The 27,298-nt window shown below is 41.2% G+C and overlaps 2 protein-coding genes and 1 long non-coding RNA gene across 3 annotated transcripts; 2 read left to right on the plus strand and 1 right to left on the minus strand.

The window, feature by feature from the left end:
• Window positions 1-335: 335 nt before the first annotated feature.
• On the plus strand, window positions 336-3,342 carry gh1.L (growth hormone 1 L homeolog). The gene is made up of 5 exons (XM_041576655.1): window positions 336-407; window positions 755-912; window positions 1,039-1,155; window positions 2,348-2,506; window positions 3,142-3,342. The coding sequence occupies exons 1-5, from the start codon at window positions 398-400 to the stop codon at window positions 3,340-3,342; spliced, it is 645 nt and encodes a 214-aa protein (XP_041432589.1). The 5' UTR covers window positions 336-397.
• A 1,614-nt stretch (window positions 3,343-4,956) lies between these two features.
• Window positions 4,957-17,647, minus strand: arf1.L (ADP ribosylation factor 1 L homeolog). The gene is given in 6 exon segments (NM_001086588.1): window positions 4,957-6,097; window positions 6,211-7,357; window positions 8,595-8,719; window positions 9,946-10,056; window positions 10,181-10,345; window positions 17,602-17,647. Coding segments are annotated over 4 exon segments (546 nt in total). The 5' UTR covers window positions 10,329-10,345; window positions 17,602-17,647; the 3' UTR covers window positions 4,957-6,097; window positions 6,211-7,195.
• A 202-nt stretch (window positions 17,648-17,849) lies between these two features.
• LOC121398333 lies at window positions 17,850-26,499 on the plus strand. The gene is made up of 3 exons (XR_005964264.1): window positions 17,850-20,233; window positions 22,448-22,452; window positions 25,816-26,499. It is a non-coding gene; the product is annotated as an uncharacterized LOC121398333 (long non-coding RNA).
• The last annotated feature ends 799 nt before the right edge of the window (window positions 26,500-27,298 follow it).

A 27,298-nucleotide genomic window follows, 5' to 3' on the forward strand; every position in this document is an offset into this window, starting at 1 on the left:
TTAAATTCGTTGCCCATCATTTTGGTGTCAGGCCAAACTGTAAGTTACGTAGAAACCTGTGGTTAATTCATTGTTTTGACACCTTTGTGTTGAAAAACAATGTGTGCTCGTCCCCGCTCAATAATAAGGCCAGATGAGGCAAAGCAGCAGGCTCGATATGTGGTGGGAAAGGAGATAAATGTCAAAACACAGGATCCATATTAATGTCTATCCCAGGGCAAACATATCACTTATGTATAAGGTGTGCCCTGGTTACGCCAGTGACAGCAGTGTCAGCCTTATCCCTATTAATGGGATTATGTATATAAAATGGCTCACAACCGCACCGATTCATTCCAATCTCCACCGAGCCGAAGACCTTCAGTGACCACCTGTGGGACATTCAACTTTCGAACACATGGCTACAGGTTTGTAAAGGGCAGGGTTGTCTTAGGAAGCCAAGATCTCATTTAACCCAACATATCACACAAATAATAATAATGGATCCCACCAGTCTCTGCCCCAGTGAAGTTTACAATATCATTTTGCTGGTGTCTGCTTCATGCATAGTCAATTATAACTTCTTTCGCTGCCTGATAGATTGTTTTTGACTGTATATTGGAAAGTTGGGAAGAATCACATTTTCTTTCATTATTAAAAAAAACAACAGTTTATGGTAGAGGTCCCTTGTTATGTTTCAAATTCTGCCCCAAATAAGTGTTGCTAATGAAGTGCGTGCTGGAAATGTGGGTGTTGTGACCATACATTTTTGCAGGGTTCTGCTCTTCATTTGGACTCCTAGTCGTCTTGTTGCTGAAGAACGTTGCTGATGTTGGCGCTTTCCCATCGGTGCCTCTGTTCAGTTTATTCACCAATGCTGTAAGCAGGGCACAGTACCTTCACATGCTGGCTGCCGACACTTACAGGGATTATGTGAGTATCCCTAATTTTTTGAGGGGGCATATATTTCTTCATAACCCCAAGCAATTTATGTTGTGTTTAAAACATATGCATCAAACGTTGCAGGAGGCCAATAGTGTCGGCTAACTTGTGTTTTAGGAGAGGACCTATATCCCAGAAGAGCAGAGGCATTCTAATAAGAACTCCCATGTGGTGTCCTGTTACTCTGAAACCATCCCTTATCCGACAGACAAAGACAACACTCACCAGAAGTCTGTAAGTAAATACTATAGAAAGCGTTGCATAGTGGTCGTGCCAAAAATACAAATTGATAGAGGGTATTTATCTTGCCAACGTGAGTTCTTCACATCCTGGACCTTTCTCAGTCTGTAGTTTGTTAAGAGACTATCACCCAGCACTTATCAACAGAGGATGCTGAGAAGGTTAGGTCTACATTGAACTCATAAGTTGCACTGCTTTGAACTCTCTCCATTTCATTCATGCTTAGAGTTAAGTCAACCAATCCAAAGTTCACCTTATGGAAGTGTTGAGGGTTTGCCGAAAAATACACAGGGGTCCCTGTTTAATGTTGTGCTTTTATCAAGCATGTTGGTTTCAAAAATATTGGGCACCATATTCCATAAATATTCTAGAACTTGCTGAAACGATATGCCCTTGTCTATTCAACAACTTTTTATTAGTATCTGCCTATGTAAGCCTAAAGATAAACTTAATCTGAGCCATGTGACTTTTTTGTAACTTTAAAAATGTTCCTCAAATTTAAATACCCAAATACTGGATTGGTTTAGTTTTTGGCCAAACCTTTTTTGCAGATGATCAATTTTTTGGCCAAATCCAAGAATTATGGATTCAGTGTATCCCTACTGTATCCGTAAGTTTCTGGACTCTGAGCCAAGCTCAACTCGAGTCCAGGTAACATTTGAGATATATCAAATATTGTCTACCATGCTACAGCGTTCCAGAAGTATCCAGAACAGCAAATTGATCCCATATCTTTTGATTGCTCTTCATGTAGCAGCCCCTTATCTTTTCCACTGCCTACAGCAACAGGCCCACAATTAGGGAACCACTACTATAGTTCTTGTAAGTGCCAAATGTGAACTGTCCTGCTTTTTCCAATGTGTCTGCTGAGAGAGAAGCGAGAAGTAGTGAGAGGTTGTATATACGAATATAAAATAGCAGAAGCCATTTCTAACTTTCTCCCAAGCAAAATGCTCTGAAAGAGGTTCTTGACTGTCTTCATAACTTATTGTTTTCCACCTGATGATCTCCATCTGATGATTTGAGCTCAACTGATTTTTAGCAGCAACTAAATTTTGGCTTGCTAGGTTCCTTCAGCTAAAGCGATCCCCTTCAAGTCAGCTCACTCCTACAGGCCAAAGAGATAAGAACATGTAGCCTGTACCATAAATAATGTTTTCTTTTTCATGTTCTTCCAACTCCGCAGGACATGGAACTTTTGCGGTTCTCTCAGACCCTCATTCAATCGTGGCTGAATCCAGTGCAAGCCCTGAGCAAAGTGTTCAGCAACAACCTGGTGTTTGGGAGTTCTGATGTGTACGAGAGGCTGAAGTATCTGGAGGAAGGCATCCAGGCTCTGATGAGGGCAAGTACCTTTGAGTGGCAGGCAGATACTGCTTGGTTAGGTTTATAAATGAAGGCTCTAGCATGTAATTCTCCCTGGGGATATGTTGAGAACACTGCAGATAAAGTATTCCATGGTGGGTGCAAGAACATGGCTCCATAAGAATGTTGTTGTCCTTCTCTGGTACCTTTTAAAGGGCCCACCATTTGATCAGGGCCCCTTTTAGCTCATCACATTGTTACAAATATATAAAAACATTGCTGAAACAGCCATTAAGCCACAGTTAAACAAATATTTAGGACGTCAAATGTGTTCACCCCTAAATCTCATTCTAATGGACTTGATTAGCTTTCGGATGTATCTATAACGTTCTACCTTAGCTGGCCTTCAAGGTTGGCACAACCAAATCAAGGTCCTAAGCCCTCTAAGGACCAGTCCCAGAGGATGGGATATCTGTGAAAGTTATAAACATCTTTAGCTACAGGTTGGTTGTTTCTCCAAGCACTTCATGTAGCATCTGTGAAACATTGGATACTCTAATGAATAAAGGCAGGTGCAGCCCAGCTAATGGTTTGGTTGGCTGGAAGATGGGTCCAAGATGGACACCCAAGAGGGTGTTATTATATTTTAGAATTTATTTCTTTCATATTGTTCAGGAGCTGGAGGATGGTAGCTTCCGCAGCTTCCCCGTCCTGAGACCCCTGTACGAGAGGTTTGACATCAACCTGCGCAGTGACGAAGCTTTGGTAAAAGTCTACGGCCTTCTGTCCTGCTTCAAGAAAGATATGCACAAAGTGGAGACCTACCTAAAAGTCATGAAGTGCCGGCGCTTTGTAGAAAGCAACTGCACCATTTAACTGTGTATTTCTTTTCAACAACAGTTAGCCCTATCCCCAGGGAGCTCTGCCTTCTAACACTGCCTTGTGTGGTAGGAAAGGGGATAGGATCCAAGTTGTATATTACTTTTGCCTATAAATTCTGGTCAGAAACCCTGTTTTTTTTTTTTTTGCTTTGTGTGTTGCTGAATTTGTTGTAAATTGTGACTTTAAATATATTCTTAATAAAGATGCATTTACAGATTTGGGATTACACGGCGTGTTCAGAATGCAGTTTAGAGGAGACGTTCATCTGTAGGTTCTCCTGATTTAGTTATACGATGTGCCAAGCTGAAAGTGATTGGTAATTTACAATCCAATTTTCTAAGGGGTCACCTTTATTATCCTGTGGAGGGAAGGGGTATTTTAAGGGTTCTCTGGCCCCAGTCAGGCATACATGGAACCTAAACATCCCTGCCTATGGACCTACATAGCTCTATATACCCTCGCCAGTCATGGATCTGAAATCCATTGCAAGTCTAGTAAAATCTTTTAGTGGCCACATTGCCCTACGCACAGCGAATGTGCAAACGAGACCTCCTGTTACTAAGGGTGCAAGCTGGTCACATCCCAACACCAATGCATTGCATGGAAATTCCGGTAAAGTATATATCCATGCAACCAACCAGATACAACTTTGAAAGTCTTAAGGTGGCCATACATTATAAGATCCCCTCGTTTCACAAGGTCATCAAATGAGCGGCTCTTACCCCAATATGTGACATTGTATAAATAATATGCCCACCAGAAGGCCGCAGATATTGGGCTTATCCGATTGTTCTGCGCTACCGCCAAATGACTGGATTACGACGGGAATATCAGATGACTTGATGAGGGCCACATCAACTAGCCGATGTAGTCCTTGATCGGATGGGAAAATCAAACCTGCCCGATCGAGACCTGGACGATTTTTGGTCAGATATCTGTCTGGGAGGGCCCCGTGCACTGGCAGATAAACTGCAGAAAGGACCTGAATCAGCAGATTAAGTCTGCTCATGTATGGCCACTTTTAATTTCAAAATCAAATCAGATATAGGTACGGGACCCGTTATCCAGAATGCTCTCGACCTGGGGTTTTACAGATATTTCATCTTTCCTTAATGTGGATCTTTATACCATAAGTCTACTAGAAAATCATGTAAACATTAAATAAACCCAATAGGCTGGTTCAGACTTTTCGTAATTAGGAGCTTTCTGGATAACTGGTTTCCAGATAACGGATCCCATACCTATACAGTCACGAAATCGACTGACTGATGGCATCAGTACATCCTATAGTGCAACTGCAAAGCAGCAACAGCGCCACCTAGCTTCTCCATCTATTAGCGCACGTACTATACTGTACAAGAGCCCTCAATGCAGAACATCTAAAAGCAACTTGTAGCAGTAACAAAACTGGTTCCAGGCACATAATATATGAAAATATGGGATCTATTATCCAGAATACTTGGAACATAGCGATTTCTGGATAAGGGGCTTTTTCTATCATCTGAATCACTGTGCCTTAAGTCTGCTCTGTCATTGAAATGTTCTAGAACCCCAACACGATTGTTTTACCGCCAATTATGGATCCATGCAGCCAACATCCAACCAATATTATTTCAATACTTTTTATTTTAGAGCATATCAGACAAATTACAACATGGTTAGAAAACAAAAGAAAAAAAAAAAAAGAAAAAGATTTAGGTCCAATTGTACATCATGTACTTCACACTTTAGAATCAGTTTATACAGGAAAATAAAAGTTGAGCATTAAAGCTTCGATTCATTTGACGCATGAAGATATGAAAACGGTCTCATTTACAGACTTTTAAAGAAGTATATATATATATATATTTAAAATTGTTAAGAGCTACATTCCCAAGTCCCCACAAAAAGAAAAAAATGGTCTACAAATCTTTTGAGGTTTAAGATGAAACGGAAACCCCTGATGCTGCACACTGGGAGTAACACAAAGTAAGAACCACTCTCCCGCCTCCATATTAAAAAAGACATTAATTGAAATGTTCGTTAGATCCAGTAGGTGTGGCCTCGTGGGAGGGAAGCGGGGTACAGAATGAAGGGAAGGATAGAACCCTCAGTGTGGGGGTAATTCTGCTGGTGATAAAATGTTTCACAGCTAAGCCAAACGCTAAGGGAGAGGGGTGTAAATAAGTCATTTATACTAAAATATGGCTCTGATGATGGTACGGACCAATGCTCGTACACAACTACAACCCCCAGGATCACCTTGGAATGCTGTAGGTTGCCTTAACTCTGCCGTAACCTGTCTTTATCCTGCTTAATAGAACAGTAGCCCTGCCCAGCCCTTGTTTCTGGATTTCAATATTTTTCCCCCAAATTAAACAGTTATCCGATTATTTTCTTTTAACCAAAATCCATTTTCTAACCACCCAATTTTATACATTTCAAACTATGTCGCTTCGCAAAAAACAATTAGCAGGTTTTTTTTCCATATAAAATTATTTATTTACCGAGTTGTCCTACATTCTTGTTACTAGTAATGTACACCTTGCGCCCTTCCTGTTTGTGGATGTCCCCCCCCCCCAGAACTCTGGAAATGCCGCAAACCAGTCAATACATTTCTGGAGTGACTGTGCACATACATATTCCCTCTCACCTTTTTACCCCCTCACCTCCCTGCTGCTCAATTATTCTTAAATCCCCAAATCTCAGTCGTTCTGATAAACACAAAGCTACATTGAGACCAAGAATTGACAATTTGGGGGGACAAATTATTATATATATATATATATATATATATATATATATATATATATATATATATATATATATATATATATATATATATATATATATATATATATATATATATATATATATATATATATATATATATATATATATATATATATATATATATATATTTGATGCAATAAAATATTAGTAAATTAGAATACCTCATCACTGTACAGATTTCCTTCCAGGCAGGGGATATCCAAGAGCACCCAAGGATATTCCTTATAGAAATAAAAAAAAAAAAAAATTCTAAAGAGTGGGAGCAGTCATCTCAGAAGCCTTTAAGAGCAGGCTGGTGATACTACATGCAAGTCAGTATGAAGTGTGCAGGTATGTAGAGAAGTATGTAAACTGCACTGGGCCAACACTGAGAAAGTGAAACATTCCTATAACCTATTCTATTCAATCCAGTGCCTACGGCTCTCCGACTGTTGCCAACCTAATTACCATTACTGCAATGTCTGATGGGAGTTGCAGTAACAGACTGAAAGCCCACTACCTTGACCGTGTCTATGCACCCATTTTTTCAGCTCTACAGCTGCCATGTAAAATGAAAAAAGGCCATTTCTAATAAATGCCAAACTTGCTTAAAAATAATGGCCTTCTAGGGGAAATAAAAGTTGTGACACAATCAAATTGGGTGGATAAAAGCATGAATGGATACATTTAAAGGCAGCATATGGAGAGGTGAGGGGCACTTCACTGCATTTTTTAATGCAAGATGCCCTGAATGTTTACATCACAACGCCAAGATAGGCAGAAAGGATGCTACACAATCTGAATGCAATGCACAAAATGGGTGTCGAAGGCAACTGCTGACATGGCTGAATGGGTAGTGTTATTTTGGGTGTGGAGGATTAATACTGCTAAGCATGTATAAGGCACAGTGTGAGATTGCTGCTCCCACTCAAGCAGGCGTGCAAGCACACACAACTGTAACGTGTGCTGAACGAAACATGCCTGCCCGGTACACAGCAGAGATGCTAGCCAGCTCTGACAAGATGTTGAACAGGATGGGAGTTGGGTGGGAGAGAGAGAGGGGCATAGGGATGGAGGGCACTCATATGGAAAGGGATCACTTCTGGTTCTTCAGCTGGTTAGAGAGCCAGTCCAAGCCCTCATACAGCCCATCTCCACTGGTTGCACAGGTAGCCTGAATGTACCAGTTCCGATGACGAAGGGAATGCAGGCCCAGCTTGTCTGTGATTTCAGCAGCATTCATAGCATTTGGAAGGTCCTGTAGACAAAGAAAAAACAAAAACATGAGAAACAGGAAAGGAAAACAATGAGGCATGAAACCAAGGCAGGCTATGTGCAGCTGTAGAACTACAGCATCCAACATCTTTCCTTCTAGTTTATTTAGCAAAAAAACCATGAGAGTTGTAGTAGGACAACAGCTGGTTTGTAGCTCTTCGGCTATTTCAGATAAGCAGAACAGTCGCAGGGTGAAGTGGAGCAGTTTAAATCCTTAAAAATAACGTAGAATCGGTGAAAGCTATAAATATTTTGTGACAATGACCAGGACTCCAATTGAAGGGCATGTAAAGGCAAAAAAAATAAAATCCAATTTTTACTTGCTTTAATGAAAAAGAAACCTCTCCCCAATATACTTTAATTATGAGAAACCTGACTGTATGCAGTGAAATTCTCCCTTCATTTACTGCTGTGGATAGGAATTGTCAGACGGTCCCTAACTGCTCTGCAGGGAAACAATTATACTTATGAACAGCAGGGAAGCCCCAGCCTTACTTCCCAGCCGTGCAGAATTCGAGCAGCTTGGTTTGTTTCCCTGTAGAGCAGTCGGCGACTATATAGAGATTTAGATTGGATTTTATTTTTGCCTTTAATGTTTCCAAGTCCAGCTGCAGGGACAAAGATCATGGAGCCAGATTTAAACAGATGAACTGGGATTCTATTTGGAGGATTATTTTGCTGCAGCCACTGGTTCTGCAGAGTTGGAGAAAGTTTGTATTAAACAATACAAAAACTATAAAATCCACATTAGATTACATGACAACACAGGACCCAGTGCAGTCTGTATATTCTGATTATTAATCAGTCTTGCTGTATCGGCTTCTGGCAGATATTTGACTTGTGCTGTTTTGATCATTTATGACGATCCCTAAGCAGCCCAGATCACACTGAGCATGTGCACAGTCTTAGTCTTGCAAAGATGTATAACAAAGTTACAAGATGGTGACCCCCTGTGACCAACTTTGAAAGCATAAATCATTTGTTTGATTAGACTTGTGGTGCAGTAAATTCATGTTTATATGTAGTATACAAAATACAGCATTTCTAGCATTATTCTAGTTTAGACTTTACTTCCCCTTTAAAAAATAAAAAGCCGTGAACTAACTAGGTGGGTTGTGACCATAACTACGTAGCAAAACAGCTCATAAATACACAAAAGCTGCAGACAAAGTTGACTTATTGGAGAGAAAGGTTTGGGTGTAAACAAGGATTAATCTTACCTGCTTGTTTGCAAACACTAACAATACTGCATCTCTCAGCTCGTCTTCTGCTAGCATCCTTGTTAACTCCTCTCTGGCTTCATTCACTCTCTCTCTGTCATTACTATCCACAACAAAGATGAGACCTGCATGAAAAGAAAACAAGTTGCATTTAGAACTTCCACGATTCTCTTAAGAGATAAAAAAATTAAACATTTGCTTGACACGAATGACCCCTGTATGGTTATTATAAGAACTGTAATGTTAGAGTAATTGTCTGTTTGCCATTAAGTCCAATTACCCTCAGTTTTCTGCATAATAAATGCAAATAATAATCAGGTTTGGCAATTGACCAGAGGCAGGTAGCAATACTTAAAGGAGAACTAAAGCCTAACTAAAGAAGTAGCTAGAAATGTTGTACATGATGTTTTGGGTTTTTGTACCAGCCCAAGGCAACCACAGCCCTTTAGCAGTAAAGATCTGTGTCTCCAAAGATGCCCCAGTAGTTCCCCATCTTCTTTTCTGTTGATTCACTGCACATGCTCTGTGCTGCTGTCACTTACTGAACTTAGGGACCCACTCACAATATACAGTACACATAGAATACAAATGTCACAATATAAGGCTGATTAGTAATTAATACAGATAATTACTACATGGCAGCACAGAAACCAGTGCAATTAGCATCAGAATTTAATAATCAGCAAACCTGTAGCATCAGCTTATATTACAGCCAGGGAAGCTCATTTTCTGCTGGATAATTAGTGCCGAGCCCTAAGCTTAGCTTCTCAACAGCCAATCAGAGCCCACTGAGCATGTGAGTGTCACAGACACTTTACAAGATGGTGACCCCCTGTGACAAGTTTGAAGTCCTGGATCATTGCGGCTATTGACAAGCTCAAACTTTAGCCTCGTGCAATAAGTTAAGTATATAAAATGGCAGGATCCCTATGAGCTTCACAACCAGGCCATTTGTGTACACACACACTTTTTTGTTTATATAAAGAGTTTGAAGCAGTCATGCAGAATCCTGTGTAAAGGTGGCCATACACGATAAGATCATTTGGGGAGGTCGTCAAAGAGCTGATCTTTCCCCGACATGCCCACCAAGGGCCAAACAATCTGATTATACAAAGGAAATGGGCGTCAATGGGTCGTAGCTGATGCAGTGCTCGATTGCAGGAAAAAAAAATGCACGTGCTGGTTGAAGATCAGGTAAATTTTTGGCCAGATATCAATCGAGGAGACCCATCAGATGCTCCCACACATGAGCAGATAAACTGCTGAATCGGTCTAAAGGACTGATATCGGCAGCTTTAATCTGCCCGTGTATGGCCATCCAAACTGTATTGTCGGCACCAGATTTGCTTACCCTGAGTGTTCTGGAAATAATGACGCCACAGAGGTCGAATTTTGTCCTGACCACCAACATCCCACACTGTAAAACTGATGTTCTTGTATTCTACTGTTTCAACATTAAAACCTGGAGTAGAGAGGGGAATAAAAATAAATAAATAAATAAATAAAAAGAGCACATGAAATAAATTTGCACAGACTTTAAATAACAGCCATGCACTGTATACTAAAAAGATAAAATAATTAAATACCTATTGTGGGGATGGTGGTCACAATCTCGCCAAGTTTTAGCTTGTACAGGATGGTGGTCTTTCCGGCTGCGTCCAAGCCCACCATGAGAATTCTCATCTCCTTCTTACCGAAGAGACCTTTGAACAGGTTGGCAAAGATGTTCCCCATTGTAGTGTGTTTGTATCCTAGAAGGGAAACAATAGTAAAATTGAAGGGATTCTGTCATGATATTTATTACTAATTTACACTGCAAATAATTCGCTGTACAATATAAAATGTCATTCCTGAACCAGCAAGTGTATTTAGTTGTAATATTGGTGTGTAGGTGCATCTCAGGTCAATTTGCCTGGTCATGTGATTTCAGAAAGAGCCAGCACTTTAGGATGGAACTGCTTTCTGGCAGGCTGTTTTTTTCTCCTACTCAATGTAACTGAATATGTCTCAGTGGGACTTGGATTTTACTATTGAGTGTTGTTCTTAGATCTACCAGGGAGCTGTTATCTTGTGTTAGGGAGCTGCTATCTGGTTACCTTCCCATTGTTCTGTTGTTAGGCTGCTGTGGGAGAAAGGGAGGGAGTAATATCACTCCAACTTGCAGTACAGCAATAAAGAGTAGGGATGCACCGAATCCAGGATTCGGTTCAGGATTCAGAATCCTTCTGCCTGGCCGAACCCAAAACCTAATTTGCATATGCAACTTAGGGGTGGGGAGGGAAATTGTGTGACTTTTTGTCACAAAACAAGTAAATGTTTTCCCCTTCCCACATTTAATTTGCATATGCAAATTAGGATTCAGTATTCTGCCGAATCCAAAATAGTGGACTCGATGCACCCCTAGTAAAGAGTGACTGAAGTTTATCATAGCACAAGTCACATGACTGGGGGCAGCAGAGAAACTCAATATGTTTATCCCAATGTCAGATTTCAAGATTAAATTTAAATTTTTTTTTGCTCTTTTGGAAAAAAAATGGATTTCGGTGCAGAATTCTGCTGGAGCAGCACTATTAACTGATGTGTTTTGACAGTATGTCCAGTCTTTTGGCAAAACACTGTGCAATACAATCTCATCGACGGCACCGTTTTGACCGCTGCAAATATTTCCAAGACGAAAGTCAATGGGGAAAAAACAAAATCAGCTCCTAGTGCTCTCCGCTGTGGTTAAATACAATAGGCAGGCATAATAATCTGAAACGCTCTCTTTAATTGTCACTTATGAGATACACAGCACTTCTGGAAGTCTTGCTGCAGTGTGGGTCCTTCTATAAAGCCCCCTCCTGATAAAAGGTGTGGCATGTGGCTCTTCTAAATGTAATTTATTTTTCATAATTTCCATTGGGCAGCACTGGTTACAAAGCAGCGTTTCTTGCAATGCTTCCCCCACTCTCTATCAAGGCCACATTCATGAGTGCAGCAATTATAAAGGCAACGTCCTTCACAAGCCTCTATGTTGTCAGAGCAACGTATCAAATACCTTGCACCACCCCTCCTGCAACAAAAAAACGACACTGACGAATGTGAGTGTGGGAGGACAAGCATTGTCTCATTTTAGATGAGCATTTAAGGGTCTCTGGGAGAGAGAATAATTATGTAGTGTATGTATTGTGTGCATGACGATATTGTGCATGGCCCTATCACAGAGTTTGCCTCCGTGACATCCAGTAGAAAACAGATATTCTTAGAGGGGTTGTTCACCTTTAAATTAACCTTTAGTATGATGTAGAGGGATATTCCCAGAAAGGTTGCAATAATAATAACTCCATAGCCTTAAAGAGCAGTTTTTTTTATGGGGTCGGTGACCCCCGTTTGAAAGCTGGAAAACGTCAGAAGAAAAATGCTCCACTATACTGTCTAAGAAGCTTCTAAAGCAAAGATACAGAACACAATCAGCTCTATGTTCACGGAGTGCTTCTTAAACATGGCAGCTCCTACCCCATGTATAAATAATAATAATCCGGTATCTTTAAATAGCATTTGTTCTTTAGATGGGGGTCATTGACCCCCATTTGAAAGCTGGAAAGAGTCAGAAGAAATATTTTAATAGTAATTTAAAAAAAAAAAAATACATCAAAAATAAACAATGAAGATCAATTGAAAAGTTACTTGGAATAATCCATTCTATAAAATGTATAAAAGTTAACCTGAAGGTGAACCACCCTTTAATTCAAAGCCCTGCTGTTAAGGTGGCCATATATGGGCAGATTAAAGTTGCTGATATCGGTCCTTTAGACCGATCTTACAGTGTATGGCCACCTTAAAGGAGACATATAGGATAAATGAAAAAAACTAATTTTGTAAGTAATTATAAGTAATATATGGTGTTGCTTTTACATGGTGCTAAAAATGTATATCTTTAAACATGGCCCCTTTATTGGAGCTCCCTATAGATGTTCTCTGGTCCCTGACTGTGTTTCAAATGAGGGGTGGGCGTGTCCTAACGGTCCCTGCCAGAAGCACAGTAGGAGGGGGACAGCCAATCACAGCCCTGCAGTCACACAAGCACAGACAGGCTTCAGTTCCCCATCAGTTCCTGCTTGCTGCTGATTGGTTCCTGTCCTACAGTGCAGTGAGCTGAGAGCCTGCGTGGAAGAGAAGGGAGGGATTATTAGGGTTTTTGCAGAAATATTCAATAAATCAGCCTGAAACACTTTTTAAAGCACAATTCCTCAATCTAAATGAGTATAAAGCACTGGTACATTCTTATTTTTTACACCAAATGTCTCCTTTAACCTGACCACATACAGCAGCAGTGTAAATGAGTCTAGCAGTCTGTTTCACTGGGTCACATACATATCAATTGTCAGGAAATGAATAAGCAAGTTCAACGTGGAAACACAAAGTAGTGTCTCATTGTTTCTGAAGTAAACCGATACTTTTCCTTTATATCAGCGGACTGGGGTTTTAAAGGGGATGTTCACCTTAAAACACTTTTTTTCAGTTCAATTGTTAACCAGGAATAAAGACCGTTTTCAATTGATTTCCATTTTTATTTTTTTTTACCGGTTTTTCCAAAATCTAAGTTTAATGTTGAATGTCCCTGTCTCTGGTGTTTTGAGTCTGACAGCTCAGTAATTCAGGTGCAGACTCTGAACTGTTACAATTTGCTCCATTAGTTGATCCATTTCTCAGCAGCATCTCTGGAGTATCAGCAACTATCGTATCAAGTCTAACAGTTGCCTGTAATGAAACTCAGGAAATCAGCTCAGCAGGGACAAAGATAAGAAATGTATAAACTAAATTTATCCATTAAAAACAGTTTGCAGGGTCGGAAGTAGTGATGTGCAGGTCAGGCTTTTCCCCGACACCCGTCCTCCCACCATACGTGCCCGACATCCGGGTCTCTTAAAAACTCAACCTGGAAGCCGGCGACCCGGAAAGGAGCATGCGAGGTCGGCTCGTACATAGCTAGTCGGCGGCCCCCCTCCCAGAGCTGCTTTAGAAGGTGAAAAATGACACTTTACACTTCAATTTACACATAGAAAATAGAAAGTAATTGGAAAAAATATTTATTTCTGGCGAATTATCTGAATCCAACTGAAAAAAGTGTTGGAAGGTGAACAACCCCTTTTAATTGCAAAGGCTAATGTGAGTAACTAATAGTGGCCACAGACACACAAATTTTCGTTCGATATATGTGCGTGTATGGTGTGAAAAGAGCTGACCGATATCGGTAGAAGACTTGGATACTCGTTGGCTCGTTGATCGGGCTGGGCAGAAAATTTTGATTGGGCGCCTTTTGATTGGGTCTCCATTGTAAGCGCTGAATCGGCAGATACAGGAAGAATTCTATTGTTTCTATATGTATATCTGATGATTTAGCTCTACACGTGTGTATTAAAACAAACTATCTTTCTTGGAAAAATCCATTCCAAGAAAGAGCAGAACCAACATCTATGGCCACCTTTAAGGCTGCAAGAGGCTCTTATTTAATAGGCACTTCCTGGAATGCCGTGCTGGCTGGTGGGAACATGTGATCTCTGCTGCAGTCACATGACAATGACACAAGTGCAGCCGACAGCCGCAGTAAAACACATAGAATCAAGCTAATAAAGCGTGCAATAGTAAGAGCAATGCCTTTGCTAGCCAATCAACTACAGAAGGAGCAGTTTAACAGCAGCACTATTATGAGCCACATCCAATCAGATCTTTGCTTTTACAACACAGTTTGTTGCACTCCCAAATCCAGCATCTCTATTTAGACCTGCCCTCCCCTTTATTCTAAACCCAAGAAGCATTTTTATTTTATTACAACGTACATTGATTTTCTATTTTTAGGTGAGACATTAGCAGTTTTAGACTGCTTGCCCCAGGCTTTTGGCTCAGCAGCTTTCTTGGAGTCTAAACGGGAAATGCAGGACACAGCTGGGGGTCGGTGACACTCTGATCTTCAAGGAAAAAAAAAACACAGACTTCTGAGATGAAAGCCTGCTGTTGGCAGTCTAAGGGTCAGGCCACACAAGCAGATTCGGGGAGATTAGTCGCCCCATCGACAAATTGCCTCTTCTTTGGGGCGACAAACTCCCCGAACTGCCTTCCACTGGCTAAAATGAAAATCGCCTGCAGCAATTCACACGTGGCGCTTCGTTTTCCAAAGTCGCCCAAAGTTTCCTCATACGGCAACTTTGGGCACTTTAGAAACTGAAGCGACGCGTGTGAACTGCCACAGGCGATTTTCATTTTAGCAGGGAGAAGGCAGTTCAGGGAGATTGTTGCCCCGAAGAAGAGGCGATTTGCCGATGGGGCGACTAATCTATCCGAATCTGCGTGTGTGGACTTACCCTAAAACTGCTAGTACAGGTTTGGGAGTAATTATTCTGAAACCAGTTATCCAGAAAGCACTGAACTACAGGCAGTCTCCCATAGACTCCATTATGATCAAATAATGCAAATATTTAAAACTGATTTCCTTTATCTGTGTAATAATCAAACAGTCGCTTATACTTGCTCCCAACTAAGATATAATTAATCCTTATTGGAGGCAAAACCAGCCTATTGGCTTTATTTCATGTTTATATGATTTTCTAGTAGATTTAAGGTATGAAAATCCAAATTATGGAAAGATCCCAGGTCCTGAGCATTCTGGATAACAGGTCCCATACCTGTACTTTTGACTTTGCTTCTCCCGTTGCCTTCGTTCATTGTCGCTGAATTAGGATGAGTTCTAATCTCTCTTATTTCATTCACCCCGTATATATTTCATTCTTTTCATGAATTATTTACGGAGTTTGTCGTTTCTACAGCTCAGAGGTAATGTACAACCTGCTGGAGACCTGGATGGTTAGTGTTGCTGCGTATGTGAATATATTCCCTAGTGAAGGGCCCCCCTCCAACCCACTGTTAGTTCAGCAACAGCTAGAGATTCGGTTGGGGGAGCTCTCATGTATAAAAGGAGACATGGATGGAAATTATTTGGTTATTATTGAGTCTGTGGGAGATGACCTTCCCGTAATTCAGAGCTTTCTGGATAATGGATCCAATACAAGCCAGGTAGCCTTCTTGTCTGTATGCAGGTGATGGGAGATAATGTTCAAATAAATAAATAAAACCCTTTAATTCAGCCATGGCTCTTGGTTGGGCAGCTCTTATATATCTAAATGTTACAGACATGGATAGTTTTCTCTGTAATTATATCACACAAGAGCCATGAATACCCTGTAAATGATATCCTTATAAATGGAGCTTAATGATGTCATTTCTGGCACATGATTCATTGAAACATGTGTATTATAAGAAGGAGGAGTTCCATGACCTGTATATAAAAACACTTGGCCTTTGTCCTCGTGATTTTATATGGTCGTGGTAACTTATAATATCCTTATATTTTACAAGCAGGGGTACATTATTTACTATAAGGGCTGGAAATAAGAGAAATTGTTATTGGTTTATAAAACCCTTTAATTCAGCCATGGCTCTTGGTTGGGCAGCTCTTATATATCTGAATGTTACAGACATGGATAGTTTTCTCTGTAATTATATCACACAAGAGCCATGAATATCCTGTAAATTATATCCTTATAAACGGTACTTAGTGAGGTCATCGGTTATAATCGGAGCTTAGTGATGTCATTTACGTCACATGACTCACTGAAACGTGTGCAGTATAATAAATAAATAAAGTAGCCTCTGTTGCAAAATGAAGATAGTCACCTCAGAGATCCATGACCTGTATAAAAGCACTAGTCTTTCGGCCTTGTGTTTTATATGGTCATGGAACGCCTCAATGACTTATAATATACTCTATATTTTACAAGCAGGGGTACATTATTCACTATAGAAGGGTTAGAAATAAGAGAAACAATTGTTATTGGTTTATAATACACCAGAGCCATGAATATCCTGTAAATTATATCCTTATAAACGGTGCTTAGTGATGTCATCAGCTATAATCGGAGCTTAGTGATGTCATCAGCTATAATCGGAGCTTAGTGATGTCACTTAAGTCACATGACTCACTGAAACGTGTGTATTATAATAAATAAAGTAGCCCCTGTTGCAAAATATGAGGATATTAGAAGTCACCTCGGAGTTCCATGACCTGTATATTCGGCCGTGTGCTTTTATATGGTCATGAAACTCCTCGGTGACTTAGAATATCCTTATATTTTACAAGAGGGGGTACTTTATTCACTATATAAACGGTGCTTAATGAGGTCATCGGTTATAATCGGAGCTTAGTGATGTCATTTCCGTCACATGACTCGCTGAAACTTGTGTATCATTATAAAGTAGCCATTGTTGCAAAATATGAGGATATTAGAAGTCACCTCGGAGTTCCATGACCTGTATATTCGGCCGTGTGCTTTTATACGGTCATGGAGCTCCTCGGTAACTTATAATATCTTTATATTTTATATATTTTACAAGAGTATATTACGTACAGGGTGGCAAGCAGCAAGGCAGCCATACGGCAAAGTCAATTAAGACCCCCTTTAAAGCTTGGGAATAAGATATTTCATGAAACTGCAGACATAGGGGTCCCCAGTAGTTACAGTTCCATCCCTGGGGGGCAGCCATGCATACAATGGCAGAGTTAGATAAGAATGAATGAAGGCTGGTGGGTTCCATAACTCATGGGCGCCCAGTGTGGCCCTCCAGCAGCTGGAGCCCACAAGCTGTATATAACATGTAACAAATCCCCCCCACCCTCGCTATGGTTTATCCCAGAGGACCCTGTGATGATTGGGGCCCACAGCAAAATCTATTTGGCCCTGAAAAGTCAGGTCTGGCTTATATAGAAGTAAAACAATATTAGAATAGGCCGTCAACTACCCCACCTTCCTCCCAAGCAGCACTAGGTGTGACAGAACTACAACACACCCCAACTACATGCAGCTGTATGGTTAGAACGCCTAGAACCCGGCAACCAGCTAAACAAGATACAGAAACAGCAATACATCAATCCCTCGGCAAATTATATCTGTCGTCCCCTCGAGAAATCTCTTACCACCGTCTCTCCGTCTCCTTCCACCTCCCGCCGCCGCTCCTTTACTGCTCACTCACACGAAATGGCGGCCACCGCTCGCTAGCGTCACTCTAGGAGGAGAACCGGTTGCGTACCTGTGTGGGTGGCACCGCGCCGCCCAATCAACATCCACCATTAAGGTCACAAGGGTCAAACCGGACCAATCCACTCACTGATCGTCAGTAAATGGCATTTCGGGAGGGGTGAGAGGTTTGGCCATCTTGCTACTCCACCGCGAGTTGGGTTCCTGTGTAACTGTGAAGCCTCACTAGCTAGCAAATAATAGCAAGGCAATGCAAGCAATAGAAATGCGCGAATACATAGGTTGTATTATTAATATGTATTATGGTTTTGGAGATATGTAGCAGTTGCAGCTTTAATTCGTGTGGGTAATGGGGGTACAAATATGGCAGAGAAGTAGCTTCAAAAGTCGCTTGTCAAAAGTGAGCTTGTGTTTCTGCCAAATCACATCAGAAACGTCACAGGATGGGCCCCAATCGTAATATGATTCGTCTAACAGTGAGAATGGGCGTGGTTTTAACCTGTGAGGTATATAATGGAAGCTGCTGGCCGCGTCCTATATTTAGCTTGCGTGGCGGTAATAGAGTGGTTGAGTGAGTGGATAAGCAAGACTGGAAGTGGGCCGACTGGTTCATTGTTTAACTGGTTGCCATGGAGGCCTAATTCACCTCATAATTGCCCTGTTACTAGTATACACGTGTAGGGGCAAAAGGGGCCTCGCCCATGCTGTGAAACAAAGGGCCAGAGTTGAATAAATCTTGTAGAAACCACTCACTGTCCCCATTTATGTGTTAAACATGTCGAAGTTGTCATGAACCCTGTGAAAGGCAACATTAACCCCAAGAGCAAAAGCTTACAGATGAGAAAGTAGAAACAAAAGTCATAAAAGAGTAAGAAGACGCCTCACAACGTTTCTGTTTAATTCAGGCAATTTTCAAGCCCAATTGTCGGGCCCTCAGCCCTCAGCCATTTGTATGCAGAGATTTCATTTGGATCTGCTCTATACTAATAGGAAATTCAGTCGGGGATTTATTCGCTTCTGTCAGCCGAATCCAAGCGTCTGACAGAAGCGAATAAAAAAGGCACATGACTTTTAATCGCACATAACCGCCTGCCGCACGTGTGGTTCTCTTTTCCCCCTCATTTCCCTCATTTACATATGCAAATTAGGGTACGGATTCGGTTCAGTATTCGCCCAAACCGTTCACAAAGGTAGCGACGAACTTCTAGGTGAAATTCAACTTTTTTTTTTCTTCCAGCTCATCAGGATTCACAGTGGTTAGACTCTAATTCTATTCACCGCTTCCGTCTGTTGTCGCCTAAACAGTATTTTTATAGGAACAAGAGTAACAGGTTTCCGGCCATGAAAACAAACACTCCATTCCCATGGGGCGTGTAAACGTTTGGAAGTTTGTTCTATGCACATGCAAATGTAAGTGGAAAAATTCCTATGTGTTGGTAAAGAAACATGGCATTATCCTACCTACAGACTAATGACCTCCCTGTAATGTACAACCTAAGACCTTCTAAATCGCTAGGGTAGCAAGTCACATAGTCCATTCTAATTATGTATAATCCATGTCCTTCTTTGGATCACTTGTTAAGTCAGGCAGGCGCCATCTTCAGGCCTGGACTGGCAATCTGTGGGTTCTGGCAAATGGCAGAGGGGCTGCTATAAAGTCCCATAGAAAGCCAGTATTTAATGGGCTGGTGAGGGCTGTTTGGGCCTCAATTCGGGCTGATTGGGCCTCTGTGTACCTGAAATGCCAGGGTCTGTTTTAATTCTCAGTCCGGACCTGGCCATCTTAGAAAAATAACGAACGCTTCCTTCACCTCATTCAGTCTGGCTGCTACAGTCGGCCACGGTCAGATGCAGAATTGAATTTACGAAGTGAAAAAAAAGCTTTAAGGAGAAAACGGTCAGCATGACCTATAGGTAACTTCAAACAAAGAATAATTTTTTTAAAGATGTTTTTTTCATGTCAGCTTCTCTTTGAGGCGCATATGCGAAAAAAAAACTATGTTGACCCCTGGAGCGCGTCACTACTGACATAGCGCTCATTAGGCATCAGCGAAAGCAGCTCAGTAGAGGCAGCAAGAAGACAACGATTATCACGAACGCTCAAAACAAGTAGAAGCCCTCCTTTAGTATGTATTTCATAAATAAATCTTCGATCCGGCGTTAAATACATATAAAGCTATTTATTAATCATTGAATTTGTGCCGCGATCTTGGCCTGCTAAGTAAAAATGTGCGTCCCCTCGCAGCGCACCACAGGCGCTTGATGCTGTCTGTTGGCAGTACAAACTGTACTGTGATGCTTAGAATATGATTGGGCAGGGGGCGTGTGCTTCAAGGTCAATGATGACTATCGCATATGCAGATTAGCATGTGCGTCATCATGAATAGGAGAAAGGCAGCGCCCACGGTACTTGCGCATTAGATCTAAATTATACACAATGCACATCAAGGCTGCCTCTGGCAGCAGGAAAGAAGAAGAATGTGTTGGCGTGACGTCACCCGAGTCCAACGCTGCAGTCTTCCTATGATCGCTACTGCTTCCAGATTAGACCAGGGAGAAAGCATGTAAAAGGTAGGGATGTAGCGAACGTCGGAAAAAAAGTTCGCGAACATATTCGCGAACTTGCGCAAAAATGCGAGCGGTTCGCGAACGGTTCGCGAACCCCATAGACTTCAATGGGAAGGCGAACTTTAACATCTAGAAAAGACATTTCTGGCCAGAAAAATGATTTTAAAGTTGTTTAAAGGGTGCAACGACCTGGACAGTGGCATGCCAGAGGGGGATCAAGGGCAAAAATGTATCTGAAAAATCTGCCTGTGTGTGCTTGGAAGAGATAGTGTAGGGGGAGAGCTGTTAGTGATTTCAGGGACAGATGATAGTAAGTTTGCTGGCTAGTAATCTGCTTGATACTGCTCTGTATTGGAGGGACAGAAGTCTGCAGGGATTTGAGGGACATTTTAGCTTAGGTAGCTTTGCTGGCTAGTAATCTACTGTTCTCTTTAAACAACTGCCATACGTTGACCTTGTAGGCATTGTTTGCCCAGTTTTTTTGGACGCAGCCACTGAAGCACAGTTGCCATAAAAAATATGCCATATAAATGCTGAAAATAGTAATTTTTCGCCATACGTTGACCTTGTAGACATTGTTTGCCCAGTTTTTTTGGTTGCAGCCACTGAAGCACAGTTGCCAGAAAAAATATGCCATATAAATGCTGAAAATAGTCATTTTTTGCCATACGTTGACCTTGTAGGCATTGTTTGCCCAGTTTTTTGGTCGCAGCCACTGAAGCACAGTTGCCAGAAAAAATATGCCATATAAATGCTGAAAATAGTAATTTTTTGCCATATACGTTGAGTCAACGTATGGCAAAAAATGACTATTTTCAGCATTTATATGGCATATTTTTTCTGGCCTCTGTGCTTCAGTGGCTGCGGCCAAAAAAACTGGGCAAACAATGCCTACAAGGTCAACGTATACACTACTACAGCGGTGGATACGGATTACGTAAAATATATGAATGCTGCTTGAAAAAAAGTAACTCAAGTGGTTTTTCTAGAGACGATAATATTATCAATATTTAGACAAAATGTGAACAAGCTCACACAGCTAGATGGCGGGTTGAAGAAAACAGTGTGCAAATAATGCCTACAAGGTCAACGTATACACTACTACAGCGGTGGATACGGATTACGTAAAATATATGAATGCTGCTTGAAAAAAGTCACTCCGGTGTTTTTTCTGGAGACGGTAATATTATGGATATTTAGACAGAATGTGAACAAGGTCACACAGCTAGATGGCGGGTTGAAGAAAACAGTGTGCAAATAATGCCTACAAGGTCAACGTATACACTACTACAGCGGTGGATACGGATTACGTAAAATATATGAATGCTGCTTGAAAAAAGTCACTCCGGTGTTTTTTCTGGAGACGGTAATATTATGGATATTTAGACAGAATGTGAACAAGGTCACACAGCTAGATGGCGGGTTGAAGAAAACAGTGTGCAAATAATGCCTACAGGGCAAATAATGCCTAAAAGGTCAACTTATACACTACTACAGCGGTAGTAAAATAAAAAAAAGTAAAATAAAAAAAAATGAATATTAAAAAAAAAAAATTAAAGTTGGTGCTGCTGAACTACTAGGAGCAGCAGATTAGCACACCAGTCCCACTCCCCAACACTGCTAGACTAATAGCACTGGGCTCTTATAGTAGTAGTAGTAGTAGTAGTAAAACAACAAAAAAATAAATAAAAGCAGTCCTTACAAGGACTACTGTTATTGCAGCAGTCAGCAGATGAGATCAGAAGCAGGACAGCTGCCCACTGCAGCTACATACAGAGCACTGCAGTAGAAGGTAGATTACTAGCCAGCAAAGCTACCTAAGCTTAAATGTCCCTCAAACCCCTGCAGACTTCTGTCCCTCCAATAACAGAGCAGTATCAAAACGATTACTAGCCAGCAAACTTTCAACTGTCCCTGAAATCACTAACAGGCAGCAGCTCTCTCCCTACACTATCTCTTCAGCACACACAGGCAGAGTGAAAAAACGCTGCAGGGCTTCGGTTTTTATAGGGAAGGGGAGTGGTCCAGGGGAGAGCTTCCTGATTGGCTGCCATGTACCTGCTGGTCTGGGGTGAGAGGGCAAAAAAAAGCGCCAACAATGGCGAACCCAAAATGGCGAACGTCGCGCGACGTTCGCGAACTTCCGGCGAGCGCGAACACCCGATGTTCGCGCGAACAAGTTCGCCGGCGAACAGTTCGCGACATCTCTAGTAAAAGGCTACGTAAGTTCTATCTCCACAATACTTTGATTAGAGTCCTATTTATGGTTTGCCTTTCCTTCTCCTTTAATCAGTGTACTTAGTAAGAGGCACTCGGAACTTGTTGGTAAGGTGGAACTGCCAAGTTGTGCAGCAGAGGGTTGTGTCTACCAGGCTCTCCAGGGGATGGGCATCTAGATCTTCACAGTCAATGAAAATGGCAAACATTGTAAGTCATTTAGAAATCTTTTGGCATTTGTAAAACCAAAATGTCGCCTGGAACAAAAAAGGTACAAAAAGACGACGCATTTCGCTTTTAACATCGGCCTAAAGAATTATCTTGAGAAAAGGCGGAGCACTAAAGTAGATTCTTGTTATGAGGGCACCTTATTTCTACAGTGAATATAAGTGGCCTTGGCAAGAGTTGATCACTGCATATCTACTAATATAATTATAATTAGGTGAGCATTTAAGATCATGTGTTATTGTACAGGTATGGGATCTCTTACCTGGAAATCCAATATGCAGAAAGCTCTGAATTACAGGAAGGCCATCTCCTACTGTGAAAAGTATTTTTTTTTACTCTGTTCTGTTAAGGTCCCCATAGGCGCAAAGATTTCTCTTGCAGAACGACAGATTTTAGCGAAGTCCGACTAATCCTTCGAAATTATCGTGTGGTTAGTGTATTGAACGATCGAACATGTTACGATTTTTCGGCCAACATCTGTCAGGAAATTGATCGGCCAGGTTAAAAAATATTTGTCGGCCCCAGTGCAATCTATCTATGTTTGCAGGGCCAAGCAGGCAGCTACCCTTTGTTTTCCTGGCAAATTGGTCTTTTTAGTTGATGGACAATTCGTTTGATCGTACCATCATTCCGAGGAAATCATGGTCTCACGATGATGATCGTATCTTTTCAAAATCTTTACATCTATGCCCAGCTTTATGGTAATTCTGCATTGTGGGTTGAAAGCATGGTGATTCCAGCTGAAAGCATACTTTGCACATTGGGCTGAAATTATTACTACTGTAGGCTTTGATAATTGTTTTATGAAATAGTGCAGTGGAATTTAAGGCACTTTAATTTTACACTTGATCCCTACTTCTTCAATTAATCAGATATTTGCAGAGGTTTAAAGACCTATATCTTGAACTTCTCTTTATCTGTAAAACTGAGACACAGGCAGCCGCTGAGGAAAGGGAGGGTCCTGTTTCTACTGAGTTTATTATCTCTATTTGAACTAGATATTCTGCTTGCATTTGTTCAAAGGAGTTAGTATAGTCCATGAAAAGTTTATAAAAAAATATAATAGTAATTGTATACAAATAGTATACATATAATAATAGTAATCAGACAAGAAATTTTGCTCAGTTTTAAAATAAAACAAGCATAGAGTCTTTAAAAATCGTTAAAAATTAGAAGTAGGGATGCACCGAATCCACTATATTATCCAGTGTGAAAGTTCTGGCCAAATTCTGAACCAAATCTGAGCCCTAATTTGCATATGAAAATTACGTAAAAAGAGGGAAATAGAACCGCATGTTTTACTTCCTTTTTGCGTTTGCGTGATAAAAAGTCAAATCCGAATCCTGCTGAAAAAGACCGAATCTTGACCAAATCCACAGCACAACAGTTTTCAGCTCCTAATTACAATTCTTAATTCTGTTTTGGGGCCCATTTTTGCTTTATGCTCTAAATAGAGCTGTTCCATACTGCTGCCTTTGTGAGCCAAGTGCAAGGCAGCTAAATCCCGGGAATGAATGCCAAGAACTGAATGGACCACTGAACTGACTTTCCCCATCTACAGTATAATAGAATAACAGCAGCTTTTATTTATTTTTATTTCACTTTATGACAATTATGCTGCATAGACCAAGATACTTAACCCAGTCCTGACCATGTCTCTTATACACTTGGCATCTTTCAGTTCATAAAGGGCCGGAATTACAAAACGGGCACCCCTAGGCCTGCTGTCGTTCATCACCCCTGTCCCCTCCCCTTTATTCGTGCAAATTTATCAAATCTCCTGCACATCCCCATTGTTCAACGTGGGTGTAGTTGGGCAGCATGATGCCCCCTAAAATCCTGCCGTCCTAGGCTTGGGCTTTGGTGGCCTTTCCACAAATACCACCTGGACAAATGAATCCTTGAAAAGCAGTTCCAAATGGGAAAATATTAAAAAGACACCACAATTAAAGAATGTGTAACGTTACATAGAACAGTTCTGGAAAAAAATATTTACTAAAAGATCATCTGGTGCCATGTCCATTGTGTTCCTATAGGAAATTCTGGCGGAGATACCCACACATTGATTGGGTCCTTTTCCATGTTTTTTACCTGGAGCTGCTTCCATATGATGCCCATAAGGATGCACTGCTGTATTAATCTGTGTGTGCACATTATTATAAGTTGTATGGGGCAGGCACCTCCTGTCTCTTGTAACAATTGACACAATCATAGAGTTGATATTTCTGTATTCTTTTATTTACTCAGATCTGTGTTACCGGACTCTATGCTTAATGTATTTTAAGAAGCGTCCAGTAAAAAAGGTTTGTTGTGTAAATAAAATGATACATTATACAACAACAAACATGCCTGCATGCCTTGGAGCATTGCCTGGAAGCATCTCCATGATATGAGCTACAACCAAACCCTTATCCTATCAGTCAGATCATTAGAATGTTATTGACTGTGAAAAAACTACAAAATATAGGGGTATAACAAATGGAGGGTGATTTATCAAAATCTGAATTTTTCTGATTTTTTTAAAAAAGTCTGACTTAACTTGAATCCACCATTTGACCTTATTTATTATAAAAAAAACCCCCACAAATTAAACGGATTGGGGAAAAACTCGTACGAAAAATAGTATCATACAATCTTTTTGAGAGTTTTTTTTATGAAAACGTACAATTTTTTTTTAGTGATTTTTCCTGAACCTGATTTTTAGGATTTTTGTCCGAATTGGATTTTTGGGCTAATTCCAGCGCAGACCAGAAAAACTTCCACATAGGATAGGGACTGCTGCCATTGACTTGAATACAACCTCGGCAGGTCTGAGATGCCGGATTTTCGGAGTCAGACTTTTTGCTGCCTCTGGGTTTACTAAATCCAGAAATTTTTTTCCACTAAAGATTCGGATTTTATAGTAAAAAAAAACGTTTTTGAGTTTTTGGCATTCGGACTTTGACAAATAACCCCAATAAAGTGTGAAAATATGTTTATATGCTTACGTTGATTTGTCTGCCATAACTTCTGAAACAAGCATCTCCCATAAATTGTAGCTATAAAAGCCTATAATAATTCTTATAATAAGGCTGATTAGTAATTAATAAAGATGTTAATACAATGTTATATTAACACTCAGTGGAATTTTTCTTTTTCAGAGAACACTTTTTCTGTGCACGTTTGACCCGAAAATCCCGAACCAGAAGATCATTGCCCATTACTGGGTAATGCTCAACTCCCTGGAATGCAGAATGGGTGTTTAGATAAATATGGAATACATTAAATTAGATTTCCAGCCCTCGGCGTATAAATGTACTATTAGCAGCACATATACAGACATAATCATAACTGTCTTGGGGCCCTAAGAGTTAAAAACATTGAAGGACAGGGGCCCTAAGAGTTAAAAACATTGGTGGCAAGGGGCCCTTTAGAGTTAAAAACATTGATGGCCAGGGGCCCCTTAGAGTTAAAACATTGATGGCCTGAGGCCCTAAAAGTTAAAAAAAATTGGTGGCCTGGGGCCCTCAGAGTTAAAAACATTGGTGGCAAGAGGCCCTAAGAGTTAAGAACATTGGTGGTCTGGGGCACTAAGAGTTAAATACATTGATGGCCAGGGGCCATAAGAGTTAAAAACATTAGTGACCAGGGGCCCTAAGAGTTAAAAACATTGATGGCCTGTGGCCCTAAAAGTTAAAAACATTAGTGGCCTAGGGCCCTAAGAGTTAAAAACATTGATGGCCAGGGGCCCCTTAGAGTTAAAAATATTGATGGTCTGCGGCTCTGAGAGTTAAAAACATTGATGGCCAGGGGCCCCTTAAAGTTAAAAATATTGATGGTCTGCGGCCCTGAAAGTTAAAAACATTGGTGGCCTGGGGCCCTAAATATTGGTGGCCAGGGGCAGGGTATTTACACACTGTTAGGGTCAGGGCACAGGAAGATTCGGGGAGATCAGTCGCCCAGCGACAAACCTCCTCTTCTTCAGGGCGACTAATTTCCCCGAACTGCCTCCCACCGGCTGGAATGTAAATCGTTCTCTGAAGTCGCCCGAAGTTTCCTCGTGAGGCAACTTCAGAAAACGAATGGCTCTGAGTGCCATCCTGCTGGAGATTTTTATTCTAGCAGCGGTGGGAGACGGGAGGCAGTTTGTGGAGATTAGTTGCCCAGAAGAATAGGAGGTTTGTCGTCGGGCGACTAAATGTCCCTGAATGTGAGTGTGTGTCTCTGCCCTTATCTGAGCTGTCATGTTGCTGCCAGATGATTTGAAGCCTCGCGCCTCTACCTCTTTACTTTGCTTTGGCTTTCCGAAGTCGCCCGAAATTTCCTCGTGAGGAGACTTCAGGTGACTTTGAAAAATGAAGCATTCTGAGTGGCATCCCAACTGCGGTTTACATTGTAGCCGGTGGGAAGGCATTTAGGGGAGATCAGTCGCCAGTTTGTTGCTTGGTGACTAATCTCCCCCAGTAGCCACTGCCCCATCCTGCAGCACAAACTGTGACCCTCCTCTCTCTCCCTCCATATTCAGTGCTACAGTCAAACAGCAGGGGGCAGCCTTTCATCTCTGAAATGGAGAGAACCGCGCCAGCCCTGCGAATGTACGAATCTGGAATTCCCTTCCAACTAACTTTGTAGCTGCCACCCCAA

This window comes from Xenopus laevis, chromosome 9_10L (genome assembly GCF_017654675.1).
Source record: "Xenopus laevis strain J_2021 chromosome 9_10L, Xenopus_laevis_v10.1, whole genome shotgun sequence".
NCBI classification, from domain to species: Eukaryota; Metazoa; Chordata; class Amphibia; order Anura; family Pipidae; genus Xenopus; species Xenopus laevis.